The 21,872-nt window shown below is 45.5% G+C and overlaps 1 protein-coding gene across 10 annotated transcripts in view; it reads right to left on the bottom strand.

The window, feature by feature from the left end:
• The window catches only part of prom2 (prominin 2), a 119,454-nt gene that overhangs the window by 49,473 nt on the left and 48,109 nt on the right, over nucleotides 1–21,872 (bottom strand). For all 10 annotated transcript variants that reach the window (XM_078565030.1, XM_078565036.1, XM_078565034.1 and 7 more), the window contains 4 exons: nucleotides 17,454–17,659; nucleotides 9,263–9,383; nucleotides 7,131–7,194; nucleotides 5,307–5,396 (listed from right to left, as the gene is read on the bottom strand). In XM_078565030.1, the coding sequence (XP_078421156.1) occupies nucleotides 5,307–5,396; nucleotides 7,131–7,194; nucleotides 9,263–9,383; nucleotides 17,454–17,659 (481 nt within the window). The remainder of the gene's footprint in view (nucleotides 1–5,306; nucleotides 5,397–7,130; nucleotides 7,195–9,262; nucleotides 9,384–17,453; nucleotides 17,660–21,872) is intronic.

The raw sequence follows: 21,872 nt of genomic DNA, 5'->3' as shown, positions 1-21,872 counted from the left end.
ATTATGATCCACATGAACTTCCTCCCACCCCTCTTCAAATCACCTTATCAATATAACCATCTATTCCTTTCTCCCTCATGCGTTTATCTAGATTCCACTTGAATGTATCCATACTATTTACTGTAACTACTCCCTGTGGTAGTGAGTCTCAATCACTTCTGGGTGAAGAGGTTTCTCCTGTTGCATCAGGAGGCAGAGCCGCAGGCGTTGGCAGCTCTCTGGCTACCACAATAACGAAGCGACCCGTCATGTGGCGAGGTGGGCTGCAGCATCAGTTGCCAAGGCTTCTGAACCGTGGGACCATTAAAGCGAACACAGAGCCTGTAACCAATGTTCACACACATACTTTCCAATAGGGGTCACTGGAGAGCTAATAGATGCAGGACCCACCCCCCCAACCCCTTCCAATGGCTCAGAGACACTGAGACTCTGTCTGATATCAATGGCCTCAACAAAGGCAATGTAATGGGCCTGGGACCTTTCTGGTACCTAACGCTCTGTACTTCACACCGCATGGTGCCTCCTCTACCTATTAAAACATGCTAGTTAAATGTACAACAACAACTTGTATTTCTATGGATACCTTTAACGTCATAAAACATTCCACTGCATAGCAGTGCCCAGAAGGAAAAAACAGTAAAATGTGGGAAATAAGAATGCTGGTCTGAACTGGTCATGTATACTTTAAAATGGAACACCAGTAAAACCTGGGAAATAAGAGTACTGGTCCCGACTGTTTTTTCCTTTCTGGGTTTGATAAGACAAAATTTGACACCAAGTCACACAGGGACATATTGGTCAGATGACCAAAAGCTTGGTTAAAGAGGTGGGTTTTAAGGAGCATCTTAAAGGAGGAGACAGAGGTAGTGAGTCTGAGAGTTTAGGAAGGAAATTCCAGAACTTGGGGCCCAGGGAGCTGAGGCAAGGCTGCCAATGGTAGAGTGGGTAAAATCGGAGATATTCAAGAGCCCAGAGTTAGAGGAGTTTATGTATCTTTGAGGGTTTTAAGGTGGAGGAGTTTACAGAGATAGGGAGGGGGCAAAGCCATTTGAAAACCAGGAAGAGAGTTTAAAATCCAGGCGTTGTTTATTTGGGAGTCAGTGAGCACAGGGATGTTGAATGAACAGGATTTGGAGTGAGTTAGGGGATGAGCAGCAGAGTGTTGGGAAGGACCCTGCTCCAGAACCATGAAGCAGTCTTTGTAGTCTTGTTTAAGTTAACAGCACGTCTTTATTAACAACATGTAAGAGGCACACTAGCTTGATGTCACTCCTGAGCATGATCCTATAGGCATTTTTCAGGTGGTCCAGTCCAGTGAACAGCTTTGGGAACTCTTGTCTGTCCTTGGAGCCAGGCACTTGCTGGTTGACTTCACCAATCGGTTGCAGGAGGACAAGCTCGATATGGGCGGTGCAGCTTAACAGAGGGTAGGACTGATTGTGGACCACAAAGAGAGTTGCTTGGACCACTTTGTCCTTGTACTGCAGAGTGGCCTGCAGGATGCCCTTTACTGGAGGGCAGAGTCCTCCTGCCACGTGAAGTGAATTGTCTGTTGGTTGAAGTTGGAAGCATTTTGCCACGGTTCCTAGTCTGACTGGACTGCGGTGCCAGTGCCTGAGTCTAATTTAACATTTGTTAGATGACCATTAACTAGAATGTCAGCATTCCAAAAGGAAGAGTCACATCCTTTGATCTCAGCCACGAAGCATGGCTGGGTGTCTTCTGGGTTGCCGGTCTTGACCTTATGGATGACTGTTGAGCTATCTGTACAGTGCTGGAGTTTTGACCTGCACAGTTTACCAAAGTGCCCCTGTCTGTGGCAGTGGAAACATTGGGCTGTACTCACAGGGCACTGATCTCTCCTGTGAGGGCGCTTCACACCGCAGTGCTGGCATGGTCACTCTGCTGGGCGGTTCAGGGTTGGTATTCCCTGGCTTGGGCAGCGCCCGTGCTTTCGAGGCTTGAGGTAGTGGACTGAGGGTTTGTTTTTGCCCCACGGAATCTTCTCTCCCTTTAGGATGACCCTGTGTTGTTCATGTAGCTCAGACAGTCTAACGAGCTGGATTGCCTTGTCGGGGCTAAGATCACCTTTAGCTTGTAGGAGGTCAGAGAGTGAATCGTCTGCAACACCCATCACGATTCTGTCTCAGATGAGCTCAGGCTTTAAATCTCCATATTCACCTCCCTCTGCCATCCTACAGATGTCATTAATGAAAGAATAGAAAGGTTCCCCAGGCAGCTAGACTCTCTTATTAAATATGGCTCTTTCCATTATTTTGTTGGGCCTCAAGTTAAAATAAACATCGAAGGGTTTTAAAACATCATTAAATTTAACAGATTATTCAGTAATGGCTTGGCAGGCAATGATGTCATCTGCAATTGGTCCAATCGAGTAAAGAAGTGTGCTAACTTGTTTTGCCTCAGAATTTTTATTTAAACCTGCAGCAATGCTACATCTTAAAAATCTTCTCCTCCGGGGACTCCAATTCTGGTTGGTCTGGGCCAGGGGTGAAGCCCATTGGAGCTGGAACTGTGGAGTTGTGAACCAATTTGAAGAAATTTAAAAGTGTGTGTATAGCTTTAAGAAAGTGCAGCTTCCAAGATGGCGTCGCTGGTGAGCGCTGAACAATGGATCTTCACACGTTTGCCGGGTTTTGGCAGACTTTTCAAAATGCTACCGGTTGAGGAAGGAGGGGTCCACAATGGCGTTGTGGGGTCAGCTGGATGCCGACTGAAGTCAGTCCACGGTGTTGGGTCATGTTGGGAGGGACCGCAGGCTAGCTGCTTAGAAGATCGAAGAGCCGCGAGATACCCGGGCTACTTGTTAAATTATTTTTTGTTTTGTTTCCGAACTCGGGAACCACTTGTTGGGGCTTGGAGTCGGGAGCCAGGTTCAGCGGCGGTAGGTTTGCAACAGCACTCCTGGCTGACTGAAGTTAAGAGGGAATTCTCGGGACTGGCTGGCCTGGAATTTTAAAAGGATTTAATCCCACCCTGGCAGGCAGAGAGCTCTGCTTGCTGAAGCTGGACTTCCAGAGGGGATTCAATGGAGTCTTGTGCTTGAGTAAAACTTTGACCTTTTCTTTTTTGCTTCCAGGTTCTTGTGTTGCTGGAGCTCCTCTTTTCTGGTGAGTTTTCTCAGTGTCTGTTGCTTCCGTGGGGAGTTTGTTTCAGTGCAGAATCTGTTGAAGGTGCTTTTTTCCTTCATTTCTCAGCATTCGTGTGAGGATGTGGATTTTTTGATCCCGAGCTGCAACCATGAAGGATCCTGCTCCAGGCACCATGAAGCAGCCTTCATATTCATGTTTAAGTTAACAGCAAGTCTTTATGAACAACAGGTAACTATATGCATATTTGCAGCAGAAGGTACAGGCATGGAGAGGACGCCATCCTAGGTCTTTACACATCACTGTCCATCTCCAGACTGACCCTGGCTTAGGGTCATGTGCCTTCTTACATCACTGTGTGGGCGGTACTACTCAGGCCGACATTAACCCTTTAGGTACCAGGCCCGACTGCTACCTGTTGGATGACCTTGAGTTTATGGTTCGTAAAATGTGGGAGTCCAGCCTGGAGTGTGTTGGAACAATCAAGTTTGGAGGTAACAAAGGCATAGACGAGGATTTCAGCAGCAGATGGGCTGAGACAAGGACAGAGTCGGTGTTGTTGACATGGAAACAAGCAGGCTTAGTGATAATATATCATCAAACATCCCCAGGACAGGTACAGCACAGGGTTAGGTACAGAGTAAACTCCCTCTACACTGTCCCCATCAAACACTCCCAGGACAGGTACAGCACGGGGTTAGATACAGAGTAAAGCTCCCTCTACACTGTCCCCATCAAAAACTCCAAGGGCAGGTACAGCACAGGTTTAGATACAGAGTAAAGCTCCCTCTACACTGTCCCCATCAAACACTCCAAGGGCAGGTACAGCACAGGTTTAGATACAGAGTAAAGCTCCCTCTACACTGTCCCCATCAAACACTCCCAGGACAGGTACAGCACAGGGTTAGATACAGAGTAAAGCTCCCTCTACACTGTCCCATCAAACACTCCCAGGACAGGTACAGCACAGGGTTAGATACAGAGTAAAGCTCCCTCTACACTGTCCTCATCAAACACTCCCAGGACAGGTACAGCACGGGGTTAGATACAGAGTAAAGCTCCCTCTACACTATCCCCATCAAACACTCCCAGCACAGGTACAGCACGGGGTTAGATACAGAGTAAAGCTCCCTCTACACTGTCCCCATCAAACACTCCTAGGACAGGTCCAGCACGAGGTTAGATACAGAATAAAGCTCCCTCTTCACTGTCCCCATCAAACACTCCCGGGACAGGTACAGCACAGGGTTAGATACAGAGTAAAGCTCCCTCTACACTGTCCTCATCAAACACTCCCAGGACAGGTACAGCACGGGGTTAGATACAGAGTAAAGCTCCCTCTACACTATCCCCATCAAACACTCCCAGCACAGGTACAGCACGGGGTTAGATACAGAGTAAAGCTCCCTCTACACTGTCCCCATCAAACACTCCTAGGACAGGTCCAGCACGAGGTTAGATACAGAGTAAAGCTCCCTCTACACTGTCCCCATCAAACACTCCCAGGGCAGGTACAGCACAGATTAGATATCAAGGCCCCATTTTGGTGCCTCTAAGGTGTGAGATATCCCGATTCACCGGACCCGTCTTGGTGAAAAGTTCCCTGAATCACCAGCTTTTCACTCCAGGGGTTGGTGTTGAGGACGTGGGTACGGAGGGATTGCAGAATGAATTCACGCCTGCCGACCTCAAAAGAAGATGCTAGGGGGACACTGGGGTGGATGAATGCTGAGGCAGGCTGGTTAGAAAGCCCGCCTCAGTTCTCTGGGACTTGGGCCCAGCTGTTTTATAAAATTTCAGGCCTCTCTAGCCCCACCCCCTCACACACCCTTACCCCCCTGCCCAACCATCCCCCATGGCTGCTCATATCCCCATGACAACACAGTGACAACCAAACCAGTCCACAATGGGCAGGCCAAAATGGGGCCTGTTTGACCTCAGCACTAAATTCCAACAGCACCGCTGAGTTCGGGCTTCCCTCCTGTGTGAGCAATGTCCCCATGCCACCCCCCCTCCACCCCCCCCCCACCCCTATAGAAACTGAAACTGTTGGAAATGGGGCCGGGTCCTCTGTACCCAACACTAACCCGCTATTTTTAAAGGTCCACAGATTCTTTCGATTCCACGAAAGTCTGCGCGAGAGTAAGACAATAAATGAGGGATCTGCCATGTTATTCTCTTCAGTGAGGTCACACTTACCTTCTGCCAGCTGAGATGCCGAATTCAGTGCAGGGTATATTGCTTCACCCAGCATCTCCCTGATTGTTTCACCAAGAGTTGAGCCTATATCTGAAAATCACAAACCAATAAGAATAATTTAAGATGAGATTACACAACCGAGATAAGCTGCAGTTTGTACAGCTACAGTTAGGTGGGTTCAACCTGCGATCCCCTTGACCCATTCACCATTGTGAGATACTTCACGAGGCCAGATGCTAGCGGGGGTGGGGTGGGGGGGTGGGGAGTGAGAAGAGAGGAACACACAAAAATAACCATGAGAAATTTTAAAAAGTCGATATTGGGACGTCATGTTATTTTTCACCTGAATAACAAATCTGCTTCCAGCCTTTCCCAATCCCACTATTGTGATGGATTCAGCACATTCACTGCTGGGATATCTCCAACACACCCTAACAGTACAGAAAGTCTCTGGCTGCCGCCGCAGCTCGGAACAGTCATGACAATTTCTGCCCCATTAGTTCCCCATTCTAACCAATCACCATTAAAACAACCGAGGGAGAAGTGTGTTAAAAAATAGAATTGTTCCACCAGGTTAACATCAGGCTGCAGCACAAGGAATCTGTTTTATCAGCTAGCTCTGGGATGTCTCGCTATCTCCTTTTCTCTGAGCTCCCATCATCTCTGTACTCGCTGACCTATTCTGGTTTCCATTCCAGCAGGGCCCTGGTTTTAAAATTCTGATTCCTTGTTTTCAAATCCCTGCATGCCTCATCCCTCCGTAATCTCCCCACAATCCTCCGAGATCTCTCTGCTCCTCCTATTCTGGTCTCTTGCACGTGCTCAGTTTTCATCGGTCCACATTGGCAGCCATGATTTCAGGTGCCTCGGTCCTGAATTCTGCTCTTCTCCCTAAATCTCTTTGTCGCTCTAACCTTCTCTCCTCCTTTAAGATACTTCTTCAAACCTCCCTCTTGGGCTGGAGTTTGGTCACCTGTCCTAACATCACCTTGTGTGATTAGTGTCAGTATTTGTTTGATAATGCTCCTGTGAACTGGCACAACAGCGACCCTTGGAGACACCGCTCTATACTTCCCTCCAGTCTGAAAAGCAGCCACTAACAACTACTCCCCTTAGCCATGCTATTACTGTACCTTTAATCCCTTGGAATATAAATTTTGCTAATAAAATTGTTCATCAGGGATATCCCCTGTAGTCAAAGCTATGGCTCCAGTAAGGCTTCAGCAGACAGAGGAGGAGAACAGTTGTACTGAGGTCTATGGAGCAACAAGAAGTTTCATTGAACAGGTGTGATGTGACTCTGTGGTGTGTCAACTTTTCATCATTGACAACATTGGTTTATAAACTGTCTCCTCCTTTGTCGATGGCTGCCTGGTCCCTTACCTCTTTTTCCTGTGCACTTGCTCCTCCACCCCTCCTATTTTCCCCATCCTGTCTATTTCACCGCCCTCCTTCAGCCTCCGATAGCAGCTCACCTTTCTTTCATCCATGTGATGCTTTACATCTGAGCACTGAGGAGTTAAATCTGCCTCAATAGGTATCCTTTTCTCCCCTCAGAAAATCCTAAGTTGTAACTTGTTCATTGAGTCAGGTGGTTAGAGCTTTTGAAGTCGACAAGGAGAGTGCATCTCAAATCTTCACCCGTAAGTGACAAAGGTTCTTCTGGACAAATACAAACATTTCATGGAATCATGCCAGCTGGTCAAACTACCAAGAGGTCGACGTGCATTGTGCGCAGATGATACTAATGCTCTAAATTGGCTGGAATTATATACCGAACTCGCAAATGCTAAACCAATCCGTCAATAATAAATCATTACTTACTGTCCAGGTTAGCTGTGATGTTGTTTACTGGGATTGCACTGGCATCAGTGACAGCTCTGATTTGCTGAAGCAAAATGAGTTCAAAGAAAAATTAGAATCCCAACACACACACAATTCCTGAAAATTACATTCAGTTCCTGAATACATGTATTCTCTAACTCACCAAGTGTCCAGGTGTATATGGATTAAAAAACACAACCAGGCTTTGAAAAATACATAAATATGTACTCCCTAAACACATACAGTAACAACGTGCATTATATAACACATTTAATGTAATAAACTGTCCAAAAGCACTTCACAAGAGGAACAACGATAAAAATACTTAGACATTTTTTTGGCACGGAGCTACATAAGGAGATATGAGGACAGTTGGCCTAAAACTTGGTCAAAGGAGTAGATTTTAAGGAGCATCTTAATAGAGGAGAGAGGCAGAGAGGTTTAAGAAGGGGATTTGGGAGCTTAGGGCCTTGGCAGCTGAAGGCACAGCCGCCAATGGCGGAGCGATTAAAATCGGCGATGTGCAAGTGATCAGAATTAGAGGAGTGCAGAGATCTTGGAGGATCGTAGGACTGGAGGAGATTAAAGAGGCAGTGAGGGGGCGAGGCCATGGAGAATCTGAACACAAGGACGAGAGAAGTTAAAATTGGAGCGTTGTTGGCTTTGAGTTAGTGATCAGGACCATGCCAATGTTTAAGAATTAGATTAGATAGGTGGTTGGAGGAGCGGGGGAATAAAGGGACGTGGGATCAGGGGAGCACATGGGAATCAGATACAGCTCATGTGGAGGGAAAACACTAACATAGAGTTGTGTAGCTGAACATTTTGTTTGTTTGATGTAATTTCCATCTAATTTGTTGTATAATGTGTGAACCTCATAAACCTATGTTCATCTAAAATTATGCTGCTCGTGTCTTAACTCACTCCAGATCACATTCACCCATCACCCACTGTGCTTACTGACCTTCAGCAAGTTTTGGAAAGCTATTTGACTGCAGTGGTCATCAAGGCCAATTCACCTATTCTCCCACTTACATTTCCAGTGAATATTACTGAAGGGTACGCAGGATCCAATCCTCCCCTTCCTAACCTCGGGACTGAGGCTAACTGTAGCGTCCCCTGCTCTGCATGAGATCAAGACATCCATCACAGACTGGGCATGACACCAGGGAACTAATTCACAAGCTGAGCTGTTCTTGCTTTAATTAACTCAACCAATGGCAGAGCCTTTCCTGAGCAATGACTCGACAATGGTATATCCCACGGATGAGGGGTTTCCGTTATGCGTGCTACATTCTTCTCTTTGACGTAATAACAATTGGGACTGCTAAATTAATAATGTGCGTTCTTTATTTGAGGATAAGACTATACACAAATAGAGTTAACTCGGAGGCTAAGTGTAAAAATTACATGTACCTTATAGCACAGCAACGTGGGAAGACTGGAGAAAGACTCGAACAGAGGGGATAAGGAGAGTTTTAATAGCTTTCAAAATTATAAAGGGTTTTGTGAAAGTAAATAAGGAGAAACTGTTTCCACTGGCAGGAGGGTTGGTAACCTGAGAATTAACAGATTTAAGATAATTGACAGAAAGCCAGAGGAGAAATGAGAATTTCTTTGTACACAGTGAATTTTTGCGATCTAGAACATGCTGCCTGAAAGGGCGATGGAAGCAGATTCATCAGTCATTTTCAAAAGGGAATTGGCTAAATTACATGAAAAGGAAAAGTTGATGGGTATGAGGGAAGAGCAGGGAGAGTGAGACTTATTGGATAGACCTTTCAAAGATAAAAACAAAAAGCTAAAAGCTACTGCGGATGCTGGAAATAAAAGCTAAAAGCTACTGCGGATGCTGGAAATAGCTGCCAGACCTGCTGAGTTTTTCCAGACCTTTCAAAGAGTCAGCACAGACGTGAGTGGCCTCCTGCTGTGCTGGAGATCACTATAACTCTGTGGTAATGTGCATGGAAATGAGGTAGCAAAGTAAAAAAGCAACACCCTTATATCGAAATGGTTCATCTTTAGGAAGGAACTGCAGATGAAGTGAAGTATCCATGCTGGACGAGGCTGCCATGGTCAATTAATTCAAAATCTTAATCATTATGAAACATCACAACACGATAAAAACTTACTTTTGGGATGGTGTTAAGGTAAGTCTTCAGATTGCCTAAGGTATCTTCCAGTGAGTTGCCACCGGCCTGGAAGGATTCTGTCACCTTCTCATTGCTGACGAACATGCAGACACTTCCCGCTCTGTTTGTGGGAATGTTGGAGGGAGAAAAAAAGCAAGTGTCATTGTTTCAGCATTTGAAAAAGAAGAAGACCCTGCTTCTTATATAAACACTTTTCAAAACACCAGGACATCCAAAAGTGCTTTACAGACAATTTTAATTCGTGATTTGTTTGAGTAATAATACATTGGCCCAGATTTTGCTGCCACAATAAAGGTGAAGCGAATGGCACTCGGTGGCCAGGATTTTTTTGTGCCCGCCAGCGTCGGGCGTGAGTGGACAATATGGTGTGAAGGCCAAAACTCGGTTTCACGACGTCGAGAAATCAGTTTGCGATCGTCACCAGTGGCGGGCTGTGTTCCCCGGCATCGGACGTTGGGAACCTCATTGTAATACATCAGCACGTCATTATAAGGCCAGCCCGCCATCACCCCCTGGCTGGAAACGCCGACGTGTTTCACAACAGCATCTATAAGGCATGCTCTTGGCAAGCTGCACTTTGCTCAGGACTTCAAGGTTTTTTTGCCTACCTTGCTTCGGTCAGCACTCACGGTCGTCAGTGCCAGGCTTCACAGGCAACACCACATCACTTTCAGGGCGGCTCACGGGCAGGCCTCTACTTACCAGGTCAGCCATATATGGGTGGCTTTTCAATGGCTGCAGGGCAAGGTCTTGCTTGGGGAAGGGGGAGAAGTGGCCTCAGGCAAGGGAAGAGGCTGCAGGGTGAGAGCTGTACTGGGGAAGGAGGGTATCCCAGGGTGTGTGTAGGGCCACATGTTGATCTGTGCAAGTGGCCTCAAGATGGTGAGGGCTGAGGAGGCAGTCTCCAGAGGAGATGAGGGCAGATGGACATGTGAGGGTGTGTGTGAGAGAGTGAGTGGTGATGTCCCTTGAGCTGGCAGTGAGTGAGATGCCAGTGAATGTGTGATAGCCTCGTGAGTGTGAGTGAGTTTAGAGTAATGAGATAGTTGCCTTATCCTGGTGGCACAGATGAGATCATTCATCCTCTATCGGTATTGGATGGCCAGCCTCTTCTGTATAACATTGGCACTGATCACCACTGCCATCGCCTACCAAGCCGGGGTGGTAATGTTGCTGCCCCTCCTGCGGCCAGAACAGGGGTAGAGGATATCACAGTGGCCTCCACAGCGTCCATAAGGTGCTCGAGGGCTGCAGTCTACTTGCCTTTTGGGGCCATGTCTTCTTTGCTGCGGTCCTGGGCTGGAAGCACTGAGCGCGGCTGTACTTTAAATGTGGTGCCTGGTGTGATGAAGTGGCGAGGTGACGGAATGGCAGGTGAATCAGAGCCCGCTCGCCATGGAAACAGCGTGTATCCCGGGAATGCATGAATAATGTGGTGGGTTTGGGATGATACGGTGTGAAAACCACCATCATGGCCGTTGTTTTACCTGCCTACTACTGCACTTAGTGCAAATCTAGGATGATTCCGCCCAGTATTATTGATCTGCAAATGGCGCAGTGACTCAGGTGAAGGGAAGATGTGCGGTTAAACTCAAAAATCCAAAAAAGTGTCCAGGTTGTGCTGCTCCACTTTGGGAAAACAGCATCTCACATCTGACTCAGCATTGCCATGCATTAAATGACGTTTAATTTGCTGTATTTGCACAATAGATAACACATTAAGCTCACGACAGAACATTAAATCTTGTCCAGTCCAGCTAGACTAATGCCCTCATTAATTACTGCCGGTCAACCTCTCTGGCACTGGCAATTAACTTTTACAAACTTGGACTCTCAATCCTTCTGGTTTCAATCAAAGATTTTTACAATGTTCTATTTTACATTTTGATATTTTTTAACTATTCCTTTGTCTTTTTTCACTCTGTCTTAACCCAATTTTCTTTCTCTTTGTTTATTTCTCTTTCATTACCTGGTTTGACATTGAATTCACCCACTCTGCTCTATAATTTCTCCTCAATCCTTGCACTGTTTATTTCTCAAACCTTTGATCTGATTGTTTAGGGAGACACCCACTTGTTTTCCCTGTTCACTCAGATCTCAGATGCTCCACTTTCCTCACTGCAACAATGTCAGCTCATGCTCTCAACAATTCACCATGAAACAATGTAAAAACCTCAGCAGGCAAGGGCAAGCCTAACTATTGGCAGATGCTGTTAGCTGCCCCACTACAGCAAAATTATGGACCATTAAAATGAGCAAGTGTGTCACAACACTCTATTTCCAAATGGTTTGAAAACGAATGTTGGGCTCTGTCTATGGCAAAATCTATTTCAAAACTGTCAACATTCACTTGCAATATGTTGTAGGTGATAAGGTGCTCATGATGTCCAATGTTTTGGGCTAGAAATTGGTCTGTGCTATTTTGAGCACAGGAGTCACAATCCACAACCTGTCCAAGCCTATTGAGGTAGCCCCAGTTCAGTTTACTATAAATTTAGGGTTCTTCAGTGCAGCCTTGGCAAACGGAGTGCAACTGAGGTAACTGAGTGAAGATGTGGAGTTTGGTGAGGGGGAGTTCGGGGAAGGGGGTAAGGGCGTGTTCGTTTGCTTTTTCTACCTGTCTCACCCCATAGAAATTGGTTCTTGCTCTACAACAGGGAAAGGAGCTAGCTGTTTGGTGAGTATCTGGTAAGTGGGTAAGTTCTATTCTATTCCTATGGTTTAAAATAGTACACAAATTGGTGGTAAAGTTAATCAAATTTATTAAAAAAAGCAATATAAATAAATGATAATATAATTAAGTAACTATTTAAAACACATTAAGGTGGCAGGACAGGTGATGTGTCAAGGCTGCAACATGTGAGAGCTCCTGGATAACATTGTGATCCAGGGCAAACACATCTGCAGCAAGTGTTTGCAGCTTGAGGAACATCAGCTCAGAGTCACTGAGCTGGAGGCTGAGCTGCAGACCCTGCAACACATCAGGGAGGGGAAAGTTACCTGGATGCTTTATACCAGGAGGCAGTCACACCACATAGGATAGGGTCTTCTGATTTGGTCAGTGGCCAGGGACAGAAGGGTCTGACTGCGAGTGAGGCAGGGAAGGGGACCCAGAGGGCAGGAGTGCAGGAATGTGAGCCTCTGCAATTGTCCAATAGGTTTGAGGTTCTCTCAGCTTGTTTGGATGAGAGGAGGGGCTGCAGGGTGGATGAGCAAACTGACAAAAGCACCGTGGGACAGAAAGGCATCCAAGTGGGGGGAGTGAAAAGGAATGTAGTGGTAGTAGGGGACAGTATAGTGAGGGGGATTGACACTGTTCTCTGTAGCAAAGAGCAAGAGTCCAGATCACTTTGATGCCTGCCTGGTGCTAGGGTTTGGGACATCTGCTCAGGGCTGGAGAGGAACTTGCAGTGGGGTTGGGAGGGTCCAGTGCTCATGGTTCATGTAGGTACCAACGACATAGGCAGGATGAGGAAGGAGGCGCTACATAGTCAGTATGATGAGCTAGGCACCAAAAGGTAATAATTTCTAGATTATTACCTGAGCCAAGTGCAAATTGGGATAGGATAAATAAGATTGAAGAAATGAGCATGTGGTTCAAAGACTGGTATGGGGCACTGGCACCAGTACTGGGGAAAACGGGATCTGTACTGTTGGGTTGGTCTATACCTTAACTGTGCTGGGGCTGGTGGCTTCGCGAGCGGTATAACTAGGGAAGTAGAGAGGGGGTAAAGGATCAAATGAGGGTAGGTGTGGTAAACCAAAGAGTAGAGACAAGGCAAGAGAGACAGTATTAATATGGGAAATGATAGACAGACCATGACAGAAAGGGACAGTGAGTACAATTCTAAGACTAAGTCAGCAGATAAAGCTAGATGCTACAAGAATGATAAAAGAACAAAGCTAAAGGCTCTATCTAAACACACATATCATTCAAAACAAAACAGGTGAACTGATAGTGCAAATAGAAATAAATAGGTGCGATCTGATAGCCATTAGAGAGACATGGCTACAGGATGTCATAGATTGGGACCTGAATATTGAAGGGTATGTGACATTTAGGAAGGACAGGAAGTTAGGAAAAGTTGGAGGGGTGACTCTGTTAATTAATGATGGTATTAGCACATTGGAGAGTTCAGGAAACCAGGATGTAGAAGCAGTTTGGGTTGAGATAAGGAATGATAAAGGCAAGAAGTCACTTGTGGAAGTGATATACAGGCCCCCTAATTGTAACAATGCAGTAGGACAGAGTATAAAAGAAGAGATAATGGGAGCTTGCCAGAAAGGTTCAGCAATAATCATGGGGGAGTTTAATCTACATACAGACTGGAAAAATCAGATGGGCAAAGGTAGTGTAGATGAGTTCATAGAATGTTTTTGGGATAGTTTCTCAGAACAGCATGTTCTGGAGCCAATCAGAGAGCAGGCTATACTAGACCTGGTATTGAGCAATGAGATAGGATTAATTATAACCTCATAGTGAAGGCACCTCTAGGTAGCAGCGATCATAATATGATTGGATTTTGCATTCATTTTGAGGGAGAAATGAGTGTGTCCAAGATTAGTATTTTAAACTTAAATAAGGGCAATTATGAGGGCATGAAAGCAGAGCTAGCTAAAGTGAACTGGCAAATGAGGTTAAGGGATAGGTCAATAGAAGTTCAGTGGGAGACATTTAAAGGGATATTTCAGAATACACAGAATATATACATTCCAATGAGAAAGAAAAATTCCAAGGGGAGGGCCCACCATCCGTGGTTAACTAAAAAAGTTAAAGACAGTATCAAACTTAAAGAAAAAGCATATCATTACACAAAGATGGGCGGCAGGTCAGAAGATTGGACAGAATATAAAGAACAGCAAAGAATGACAAGGAGATTAATAAGGAGGGAAAAATTAGAGTATGAGACAAAGCTAGCTAGTAATATAAAGACAGATAGTAAGAGTTTCTATGGATATTTAAACAAGAAAAGTGTTAACAAAGTGAGCATTGGTCCTATAGAGAGTGTGCCTGGGGAATTGATAATGGAAAGTAAGGAGATGGTGGATGAATTAAACAGGTATTTTGCTTTGGTCTTCACTATAGAGATATAAGTAACATCCCAGAAATAGCTGTAAATCAGGAAATGGGAGGGAGGAACTCGGGAAAATTACAATCACAGGGAAGTGGTATTGAGTAAATGGTTGGGGCTGTGGCCTGACAAATCCCCAGGTCCGGATGGACTTCACCCTAAGGTCTTGAAAGAAGTGGCTAGTGAGATAGTTGATGCACTGGTTTTAATTTTCCAAAATTCCCTAGATTCGGGGAAGGTTCCATGAAGAGGCTTGATTGATTGAAACCTTTAAGATCCTGAGGGCTCTTGACAGGGTGGATGTGGAGAGGATGTTTCCTTTTGTGGGAGAATCTAGAACTAGGGGTCACTGTTTAAAAATAAGGGGCCGCCCATTTAAGACAGAGATGAGGAGAATTTTTTTCTCTGAGGGTTGTGAGTCTTTGGAACTCTCTTCCTCAAAAGGTGGTGGAAGCAGAGTTTTTGAATATTTTTAAGGCAGAGCTAGATAGATTCTTGATTAACAAGGGGGCGAAAGGTTATCAGGGGTAGGCAGGAATGTGGGGCTGAGGTTACAATTAGATCAGCCATGATCTTATTGAATGGTGGAGCAGGCTCGAGGGGCCGAGTGGCCTACTCCTGCTTCTAATTCATATGTTCGTATGTAGTTAGGCAGAATGTTGCCTCCTCATTTAAATTATTGTAGTGTTGGGTTGGGCATGTTTCTGACTCCCTAAGTGTTTAGCCGGGAGCCAAAGCATCTGCCAGCAGCATGTGGTCCAGCCAGTCTCGGTTCTGTTCCTCATAAAGGCAAACTGCACTTCAATACAGGTGGCTGCTGCTCAATGCTTTTGCTGCAATTGTAATCAAGGGGCACGAGGCCAGAGAGAGAGCATACAGCAGCAGTGCTGCAGGATTAGTGGTGGAGACAGGCAGATGGAGTGATGCCATGCCTCCACCAGGAGTCAAGACAAACTCTAGAACACCCTCAGCGGGGATTGGGAGCAGGTAGCCAAGGAGGTCAATTCCTGACGTCTGGACCAGTGAATCTGACAGCAGTGACCATCATTGTTGGCTGTCCCTTGATTCATGTCAAGAGGGTATGGTGGAGTCTGGCCCCGGCTTGGCACAGGGGCTCTGCTTCATCTCTCATCAGAGTTCTGATGAGAGGTCATTTCGTTCTGAGACGTTAACAGCATTTTACTTTTATACCCTCAGCTCCGTCTCCCCATCGTCCTGCAGACACAGAGACACCACAGCTGCAGCCACCATACCTGTCGAGCCTTTGCTGTGGGCAAGTCGCCAAATCCTCTGCCCTCCCTGTGAGGATGCAGCAACACTCCCTGCCAAATGCACTCACCTCAACACCTCCAGAAACACTCCTGAAGTTATTGAAAATGGCCTTACCTGCAGTTTGGTGACTGCTTCCTTAAATAACATTAGCTGGGGCCCTTGCAGCTGAATGCTTGTTCTACCAGCGAGTGACAAACAAATTGGTTGAATGGACCTGCAGGGTCCAACTTTGGAATTTGAGCATCAAGTCAGCCAGTGGGGCTGAGTGAGGTGATGAGAGTAATACTGCAGCTCTTTCTGGTGTGTACAGGGAGCGCTGCACGAGGACCCTCCCCCCACCCCCTCTCCACCAGGGTAGGAGCACTAGAAACATCAAAGGCACACATAAGACAGGCACTGAGAAAATGCACAGGGTGAATAGTTCAGTTTTGTATATATTACTGGAAGTGTTATAAAATAGATTTCCGTTGGTGGTTTCTAGATCAGGATCTTATCTCTTTTAAATGGTTACGAAAATCCTTAGCCAGGACATTGGCTTTCTGTCAGCATTGTATCTCTCACGTCCAATGGCCTTCCTGCCCTCTGATCTGTCCAAAAACCCATGCAATTAATATAGTTGATTACCATGCCTTTCTAGTCCTTCCCTGCACTAATCTCTCACTAGCTGTCTGCCTCAGACACCCTGCTAACCACACACAACCGCAGTTTCCCAGGGAGATCTTTAACAAGTTCCCCAAAGTATGAATGTATCAGAATGGCAGAAGATTTAAACCACCTGAGTTTTCAGTTCAAATATCAGATTGCTCGGGTAAGGAGTGCTATTCTGATTCTGAATCTAAAGTAAATTGTTCAGCACAGAACAGAGGGTGTTCACTCTGTATCTAACCCTGTGCTGTACCTTTCCTGGGAGTGTTTGATGAGGACAGTATCGAGGAAGCTTTACTCTATCTAACTCCATACTGTACCTGTCTTGGGAGTGTTTGATGGGGACGGTGTAGAGGGAGCTTTACTCTGTATCTAACCCCGTGCTGTACCTGTCCTGGGAGTGTTTGATGGGAACAATGTAGAAGGAGCTTTACTTTGTATCTAACCCCATGCTGTACCTGTCCTGGGAGTGTTTGATGGGGACAGTGTAGAGGGAGCTTTACTCTGTATCTAACCCTGTGCTGTACCTGTCCTGGGAGTGTTTGATGGGGACAGTGCAGAAGGAGCTTTACTTTGTATCTAACCCCATGCTGTACCTGTCCTGGGAGTGTTTGATGGGAACAATATAGAGGGAGCTTTACTTTGTATCTAACCCCATGCTGTACCTGTCCTGGGAGTGTTTGATGGGAACAATGTAGAGGGAGCTTTACTCCATATTTAACCCCGTGCTGTACCTGCCCTGGGAGTGTTTGATGGGACAGTGTAGAGGGAGCTTTACTCTGTATCTAACCCTGTGCTGTACCTGCCCTGGGAGTGTTTGATGGGGACAGTGTAGAGGGAGCTTTACTCTGTATCTAACCCCGTGCTGTACCTGCCCTGGGAGTGTTTGATGGGGACAATGTAGAGGGAGCTTTACTCTGTATCTAACTCCGTGCTGTACCTGTCCTGGGAGTGTTTGATGGGGACAGTGTAGAGGGAGCTTTACTCTGTATCTAACCCCATGCTGTACCTGTCCTGGGAGTGTCTGGTTGAAATTCTGCTCACCATTAAATTGAAATCTGTTCCCTTCCCAGCATGCAAACATTCCTTTATGAACTCAAAACTCCAGCCAGAAAAATTGCAAAAAGTACCATCCAGATGAAAATTTCTGGAACTTCAGAAAAAGTTAAATAAACACTCACAGAGTCACTGTTGTGACCAGGAACAAGATGGTGGCCAGGGTCCTCCTCTTGCAGTTCATCGATTCAGTCTGCTCCTGGTACATCTTCCCTCCACAGTTCCCACAACACCGACAGCAACAGAAGCAAACGCCAACCAAGGGCATGAGGAGGACGAAGAGAATTCCAATGACAGCACACACGATGAAGCCAACCTCATACTTCAACACCTGGATGGGATGAGGATATAAACCGGATTATTTATTAGCTCTAACGCTGGAAGTGGAGGACTCTTTGGCATCACATTGTCATTCACCAGTGATGCACATCAAGCAATCGAGAACCGACAGCCTGTTTAATGCTCTGCCCGCTTTTCTTTACAATTTGATTCAAATTGTGATGGCTACTGCCCAAGATTGGTTTCACCCCCAATCCACCGTCTACTCTAATTCAGCTTTATAAAACCCTCCAAACTCTGGAACTCCTCAATCTTTCAGTACCTCGCACAGCCTACAGATTTTTAAATGTGGCATCTTCTCTGCATTATGCTGATTACTAACAGTAAGACATGCACTTATTTAACACTTTTATCACCTATCACAGAAGTGTGTACTTGAGTTACTTTGAAGTTAAGCTGGCGTTATGCAAGTGTGTAATGGCCATTTGGCGCACAGAGGTCCCTCAGATAGAGTCAGGTGATAGGCCTGTTGTTTCTGATGGTGTTGGTTAAGAGGAAGATGTAGATCAAAAGATCTGTTTGTTCTTTGTCAAATCGCACCAAGTGTTTACTCACCTCCATCTAAATGTCCAGAACAGGCAGATGAGACCTCTGTTTTATGTCTTCTCTGAAGTGTGATATATGCCACATAGCAGCACTCCCTCAGTACGCGCTTTGGAGAGCCAGCCTGGATTATGTGCTGAAGCCCTGGCAAGTAGCTTGAGCCCACAACCTTCATACTCAACGGTGAGAGTGCTACCAATTGAGGTAAGCTTATAAAGAGCGACTTGATCTACAGGCCTTCCCTTCCCTGGAAAGGAAATCTGCCACCCTTACCTGGTCTGGCCTACATGTGACTCAAGACCCACGGCTGTGTGGTTAAATTAACTGTCCTCTTAAATGGCCTAGCAAGCCACTTAGTTGTATCAAACCGCTACAGGAAAGTCAATAAGGATTGAAAACAGATGGACCAACTGGCATGGACCTAGGCACTGGAAATGACAACGGCAAACCCAGTCCTGTCGACCCTGCAAAGTCCCCCTTACTAACATCTGGGGGCTAGTGCCAAAATTGGGAGAGCTGTCTCACAGACTAGTGAAGCAACAGCCTGACATAGTCATACTCGTGGAATCATACCATACATCCTGGGGGTTACCATTAACCAGAAACTGAACTGGATTAGCCATATAAATACTGTGGCTACAAGAGCAGGTTAGAGGCTAGGAATCCTGTGGTAAGTAACTCACCTCCTGACTCCCCAAAGCCTGTCCACCATTTACAAGGCACAAGTCAGGAGTGTGATGGAATACTCTCCTAGACGAGTGCAGCTCCCTCAACACCCAAGAACCTCAACACCATCCAGGACAAAGCAGCCCGATTGACTGGCACTTGACACACAAACATTCACTCCCTTCACACACACCGACACACAGTAGCAGCAGTGTGTACCATCCACAAGATGCACTGCAGAAACTCACCAAGGCTTCTTAGACATCACCTTCCAAACCCATGACCACTACCATCTAGAAGGACAAAGGCAGAAGATAGATGGGAACACCACCACCTGGAAGTTCCCCTCCAAGCCACTCACCATCCTGACTTGGAAATATATCACCGTTCCTTCACTGTCGCTGGGTCAAAATCCTGGATCTCCCTCCCTAACAGCACTGTGGGTGTACCTACTCACATGGACGGCTGCAGTTCAAGAAGGCGGCTCACCCCCACCTTCACAAGGGCAATTAGGGATGGGTAATAAATGCTGGCCTAGCCAGCGAAGCCCATATCCTATGAATGAATAAAAAAAATCAATTCTTCTGCATCCCTGCATGTAAATAATAGGTACCAATCATAATGGAGCTGCTCTGATTGAATGATGCTCAAATTCATTGGGCATTCATCAACCACAATTTTAATATTTAAGAATGTGCTGGCTCACATGGTAAAATTCTATTAAGATAGCATTCCCGGCTCTAGAATCGGAAGGTACAGGGTTTGAATCCTAGTGGAGGCCCGAGCTCCAATTCAAAATTTCAGCTTGATATCCAGTGAGATAATTGAATCCAATGGATGACCGAATCCCCCCATCGTATGGGTTGTGGGAGCCCATAAATCTCTCTGCATATCAGACTAACCCCACAGCACTGCTTAGTAAAAAGTTGGTTACAGCTATGAATGCATTGGAAAATGTTTAGCCAAGGTCAACTCGACTGATTCCTGGGATGAAGGGTTTGGCTTATGAGGAAAGTTGGAGCAGGTTGGGTCCCTACTCATTGGAGTTTAGAAGAATGAGAGATGACCTTATTGAAATATATCAGACCCTTGGGCCATGACAGGATGGATGTTGAGAGGGTGTAGAGGAATTGAGAATGAGGGGATACAGTTTAAAATTAGGTTTTCCCATTTCAGATGAAGATGAAGAGGAATTTCTTCTCTCAGGGGGTCGTTGATCTTTGGAATTCTCTTTACCAGAGAACAGTGGAGGCTGAGTCATTGAATATATTCAAGGCTGAGTTAGAAAGGTTCTTGATCGACAAGGGAGTCAAGAGCTATGGGGGGAAGACGGAAAATGGAGTTCAGGCTACAAAATGAAGGGTAGCATGATGGTTCTATTACTGGTCTAGTGCATTGCAGGCCTGGGCTAATAATCAGAATGTGAGATCAAATCTCTCCATGGGCAGTTTAAGCATTTGCATTCAGTTTAAAAAAATCTTTTTAACAAAAGAAATGGTGGAGGTGTGGAACAGGTATTTTGTGTCCGTCTTCATGGTAGAGAACTTAGAAAACTTCCCAAAGGTTCTTGAAAATCAAGAGATGATAGGGAGGGATGAACTTAATACAATCACCATCGCCAGGGAAAGGGTGCTAGGAAACCTATTGGACCTAAAGGCTGACAAGTTCCCTGGAGCGGATGGCCTGCAGGCTAGAGGTTTAAAAGGAGTGGCACAGCATTGATAGCAGCTGCATTGGTTATAATCTTCCAAAACTCCTTAGATTCTGGAAACCTCCCAGCGCATTGGAAAATAGCTAATGTAACGCCTTATTCAAGAAAGAAGGGAGACAGAAAGCAGGAAACTATGGGCCAGTTAGCCTAACATCTGTCATAGGGAATGCGCTAGAATCCATTATTAAGGAGGTTATAGCAGGATGCTTAGATAATCACGATTTGATCAGGCAGAGCCAACATGGCTTTGTGAAAGGGAAATCATGTTTAATTTATCTGCTAGAGTCTTTTGACAAAGTAACATTCAAGGCGGATAAAGAGGAACTGGTAGATGTGGTGTACTTGGTTTTCCATAAGGTGCCACATCAAAGGTTACTACACAAGATAAGGTTACATGATGTAAGGGGTAACATATTAACATGGATAAAGGATTGGTCAGCTAACAGGAAGCAGAGAATAGGGCCTTTTTCAGATTGGCAAGCAGTAACTAGTGGAGTGCCACAGGGATCATTGCTAGAGCCTCAGCTATTTACAAATTATATCAATAACCTGGATGAAGGGAGCGAATGTATGGGAGCTAAATTTGCCAATGACACCAACTTGGTAGGAAAGTAAGTTGTCAAGAGGAGATAGAGAGTCTGCAAAGGGATATAGACAGGTTAAGTGAGTGGGGAAAAAAATTGGCAGATGGAGTATAATGTGGGAAAATGCAAACTTGTTCTCTTTGGCAGGAGAATAGAAAAGTAATATACTATTTAAATGGAGAAAGATTGCAGTACTCAGTGATACAGAGGGATTTGGGTGTCCTGGTACATGAATCACATGAAGTTAGTATGCAGGTACAGCAAGTGATTAGGAAGGTAAATGGAATGTTGGAGTTTATTCCAAGAGAAAAAGAACATATAAGTAGGTAAGTTTTACTACAGCTGTACAGGGCCTTGGTGAGACCACATCAGGAGTATGGTGTGTAGTTTTAGTCTCCGTATTTAAAAAAATACATCTTTAGAAGCCATTCAGAGGAGGTTCAATGGGCTCATTCCTGGAGTGAAGGGGTTGTTTTATGAAGAAGTTTGAATAGATTGGGCTTTTACCCATTGGAGTTTAGAAGAATAAGAGGTGATCTATATATGACTTAGGAGCAGGAGTAGGCTACTCGGCCCTTCAAGCCTGCAATGCCATTCAATAAGATCATGGCTGGTTTGATTGTAACCTCAACTCTACATTCCTGCCGACCCCTATAACCTTTCACCCCTTTGCTTATCAAGAATCTATGTACCTCTGCCTT

Source organism: Cetorhinus maximus, chromosome 20 (assembly GCF_964194155.1).
Source record: "Cetorhinus maximus chromosome 20, sCetMax3.hap1.1, whole genome shotgun sequence".
In the NCBI taxonomy this organism is placed as follows: Eukaryota; Metazoa; Chordata; class Chondrichthyes; order Lamniformes; family Cetorhinidae; genus Cetorhinus; species Cetorhinus maximus.
This window is presented reverse-complemented; position numbering and strand designations above follow the sequence as displayed.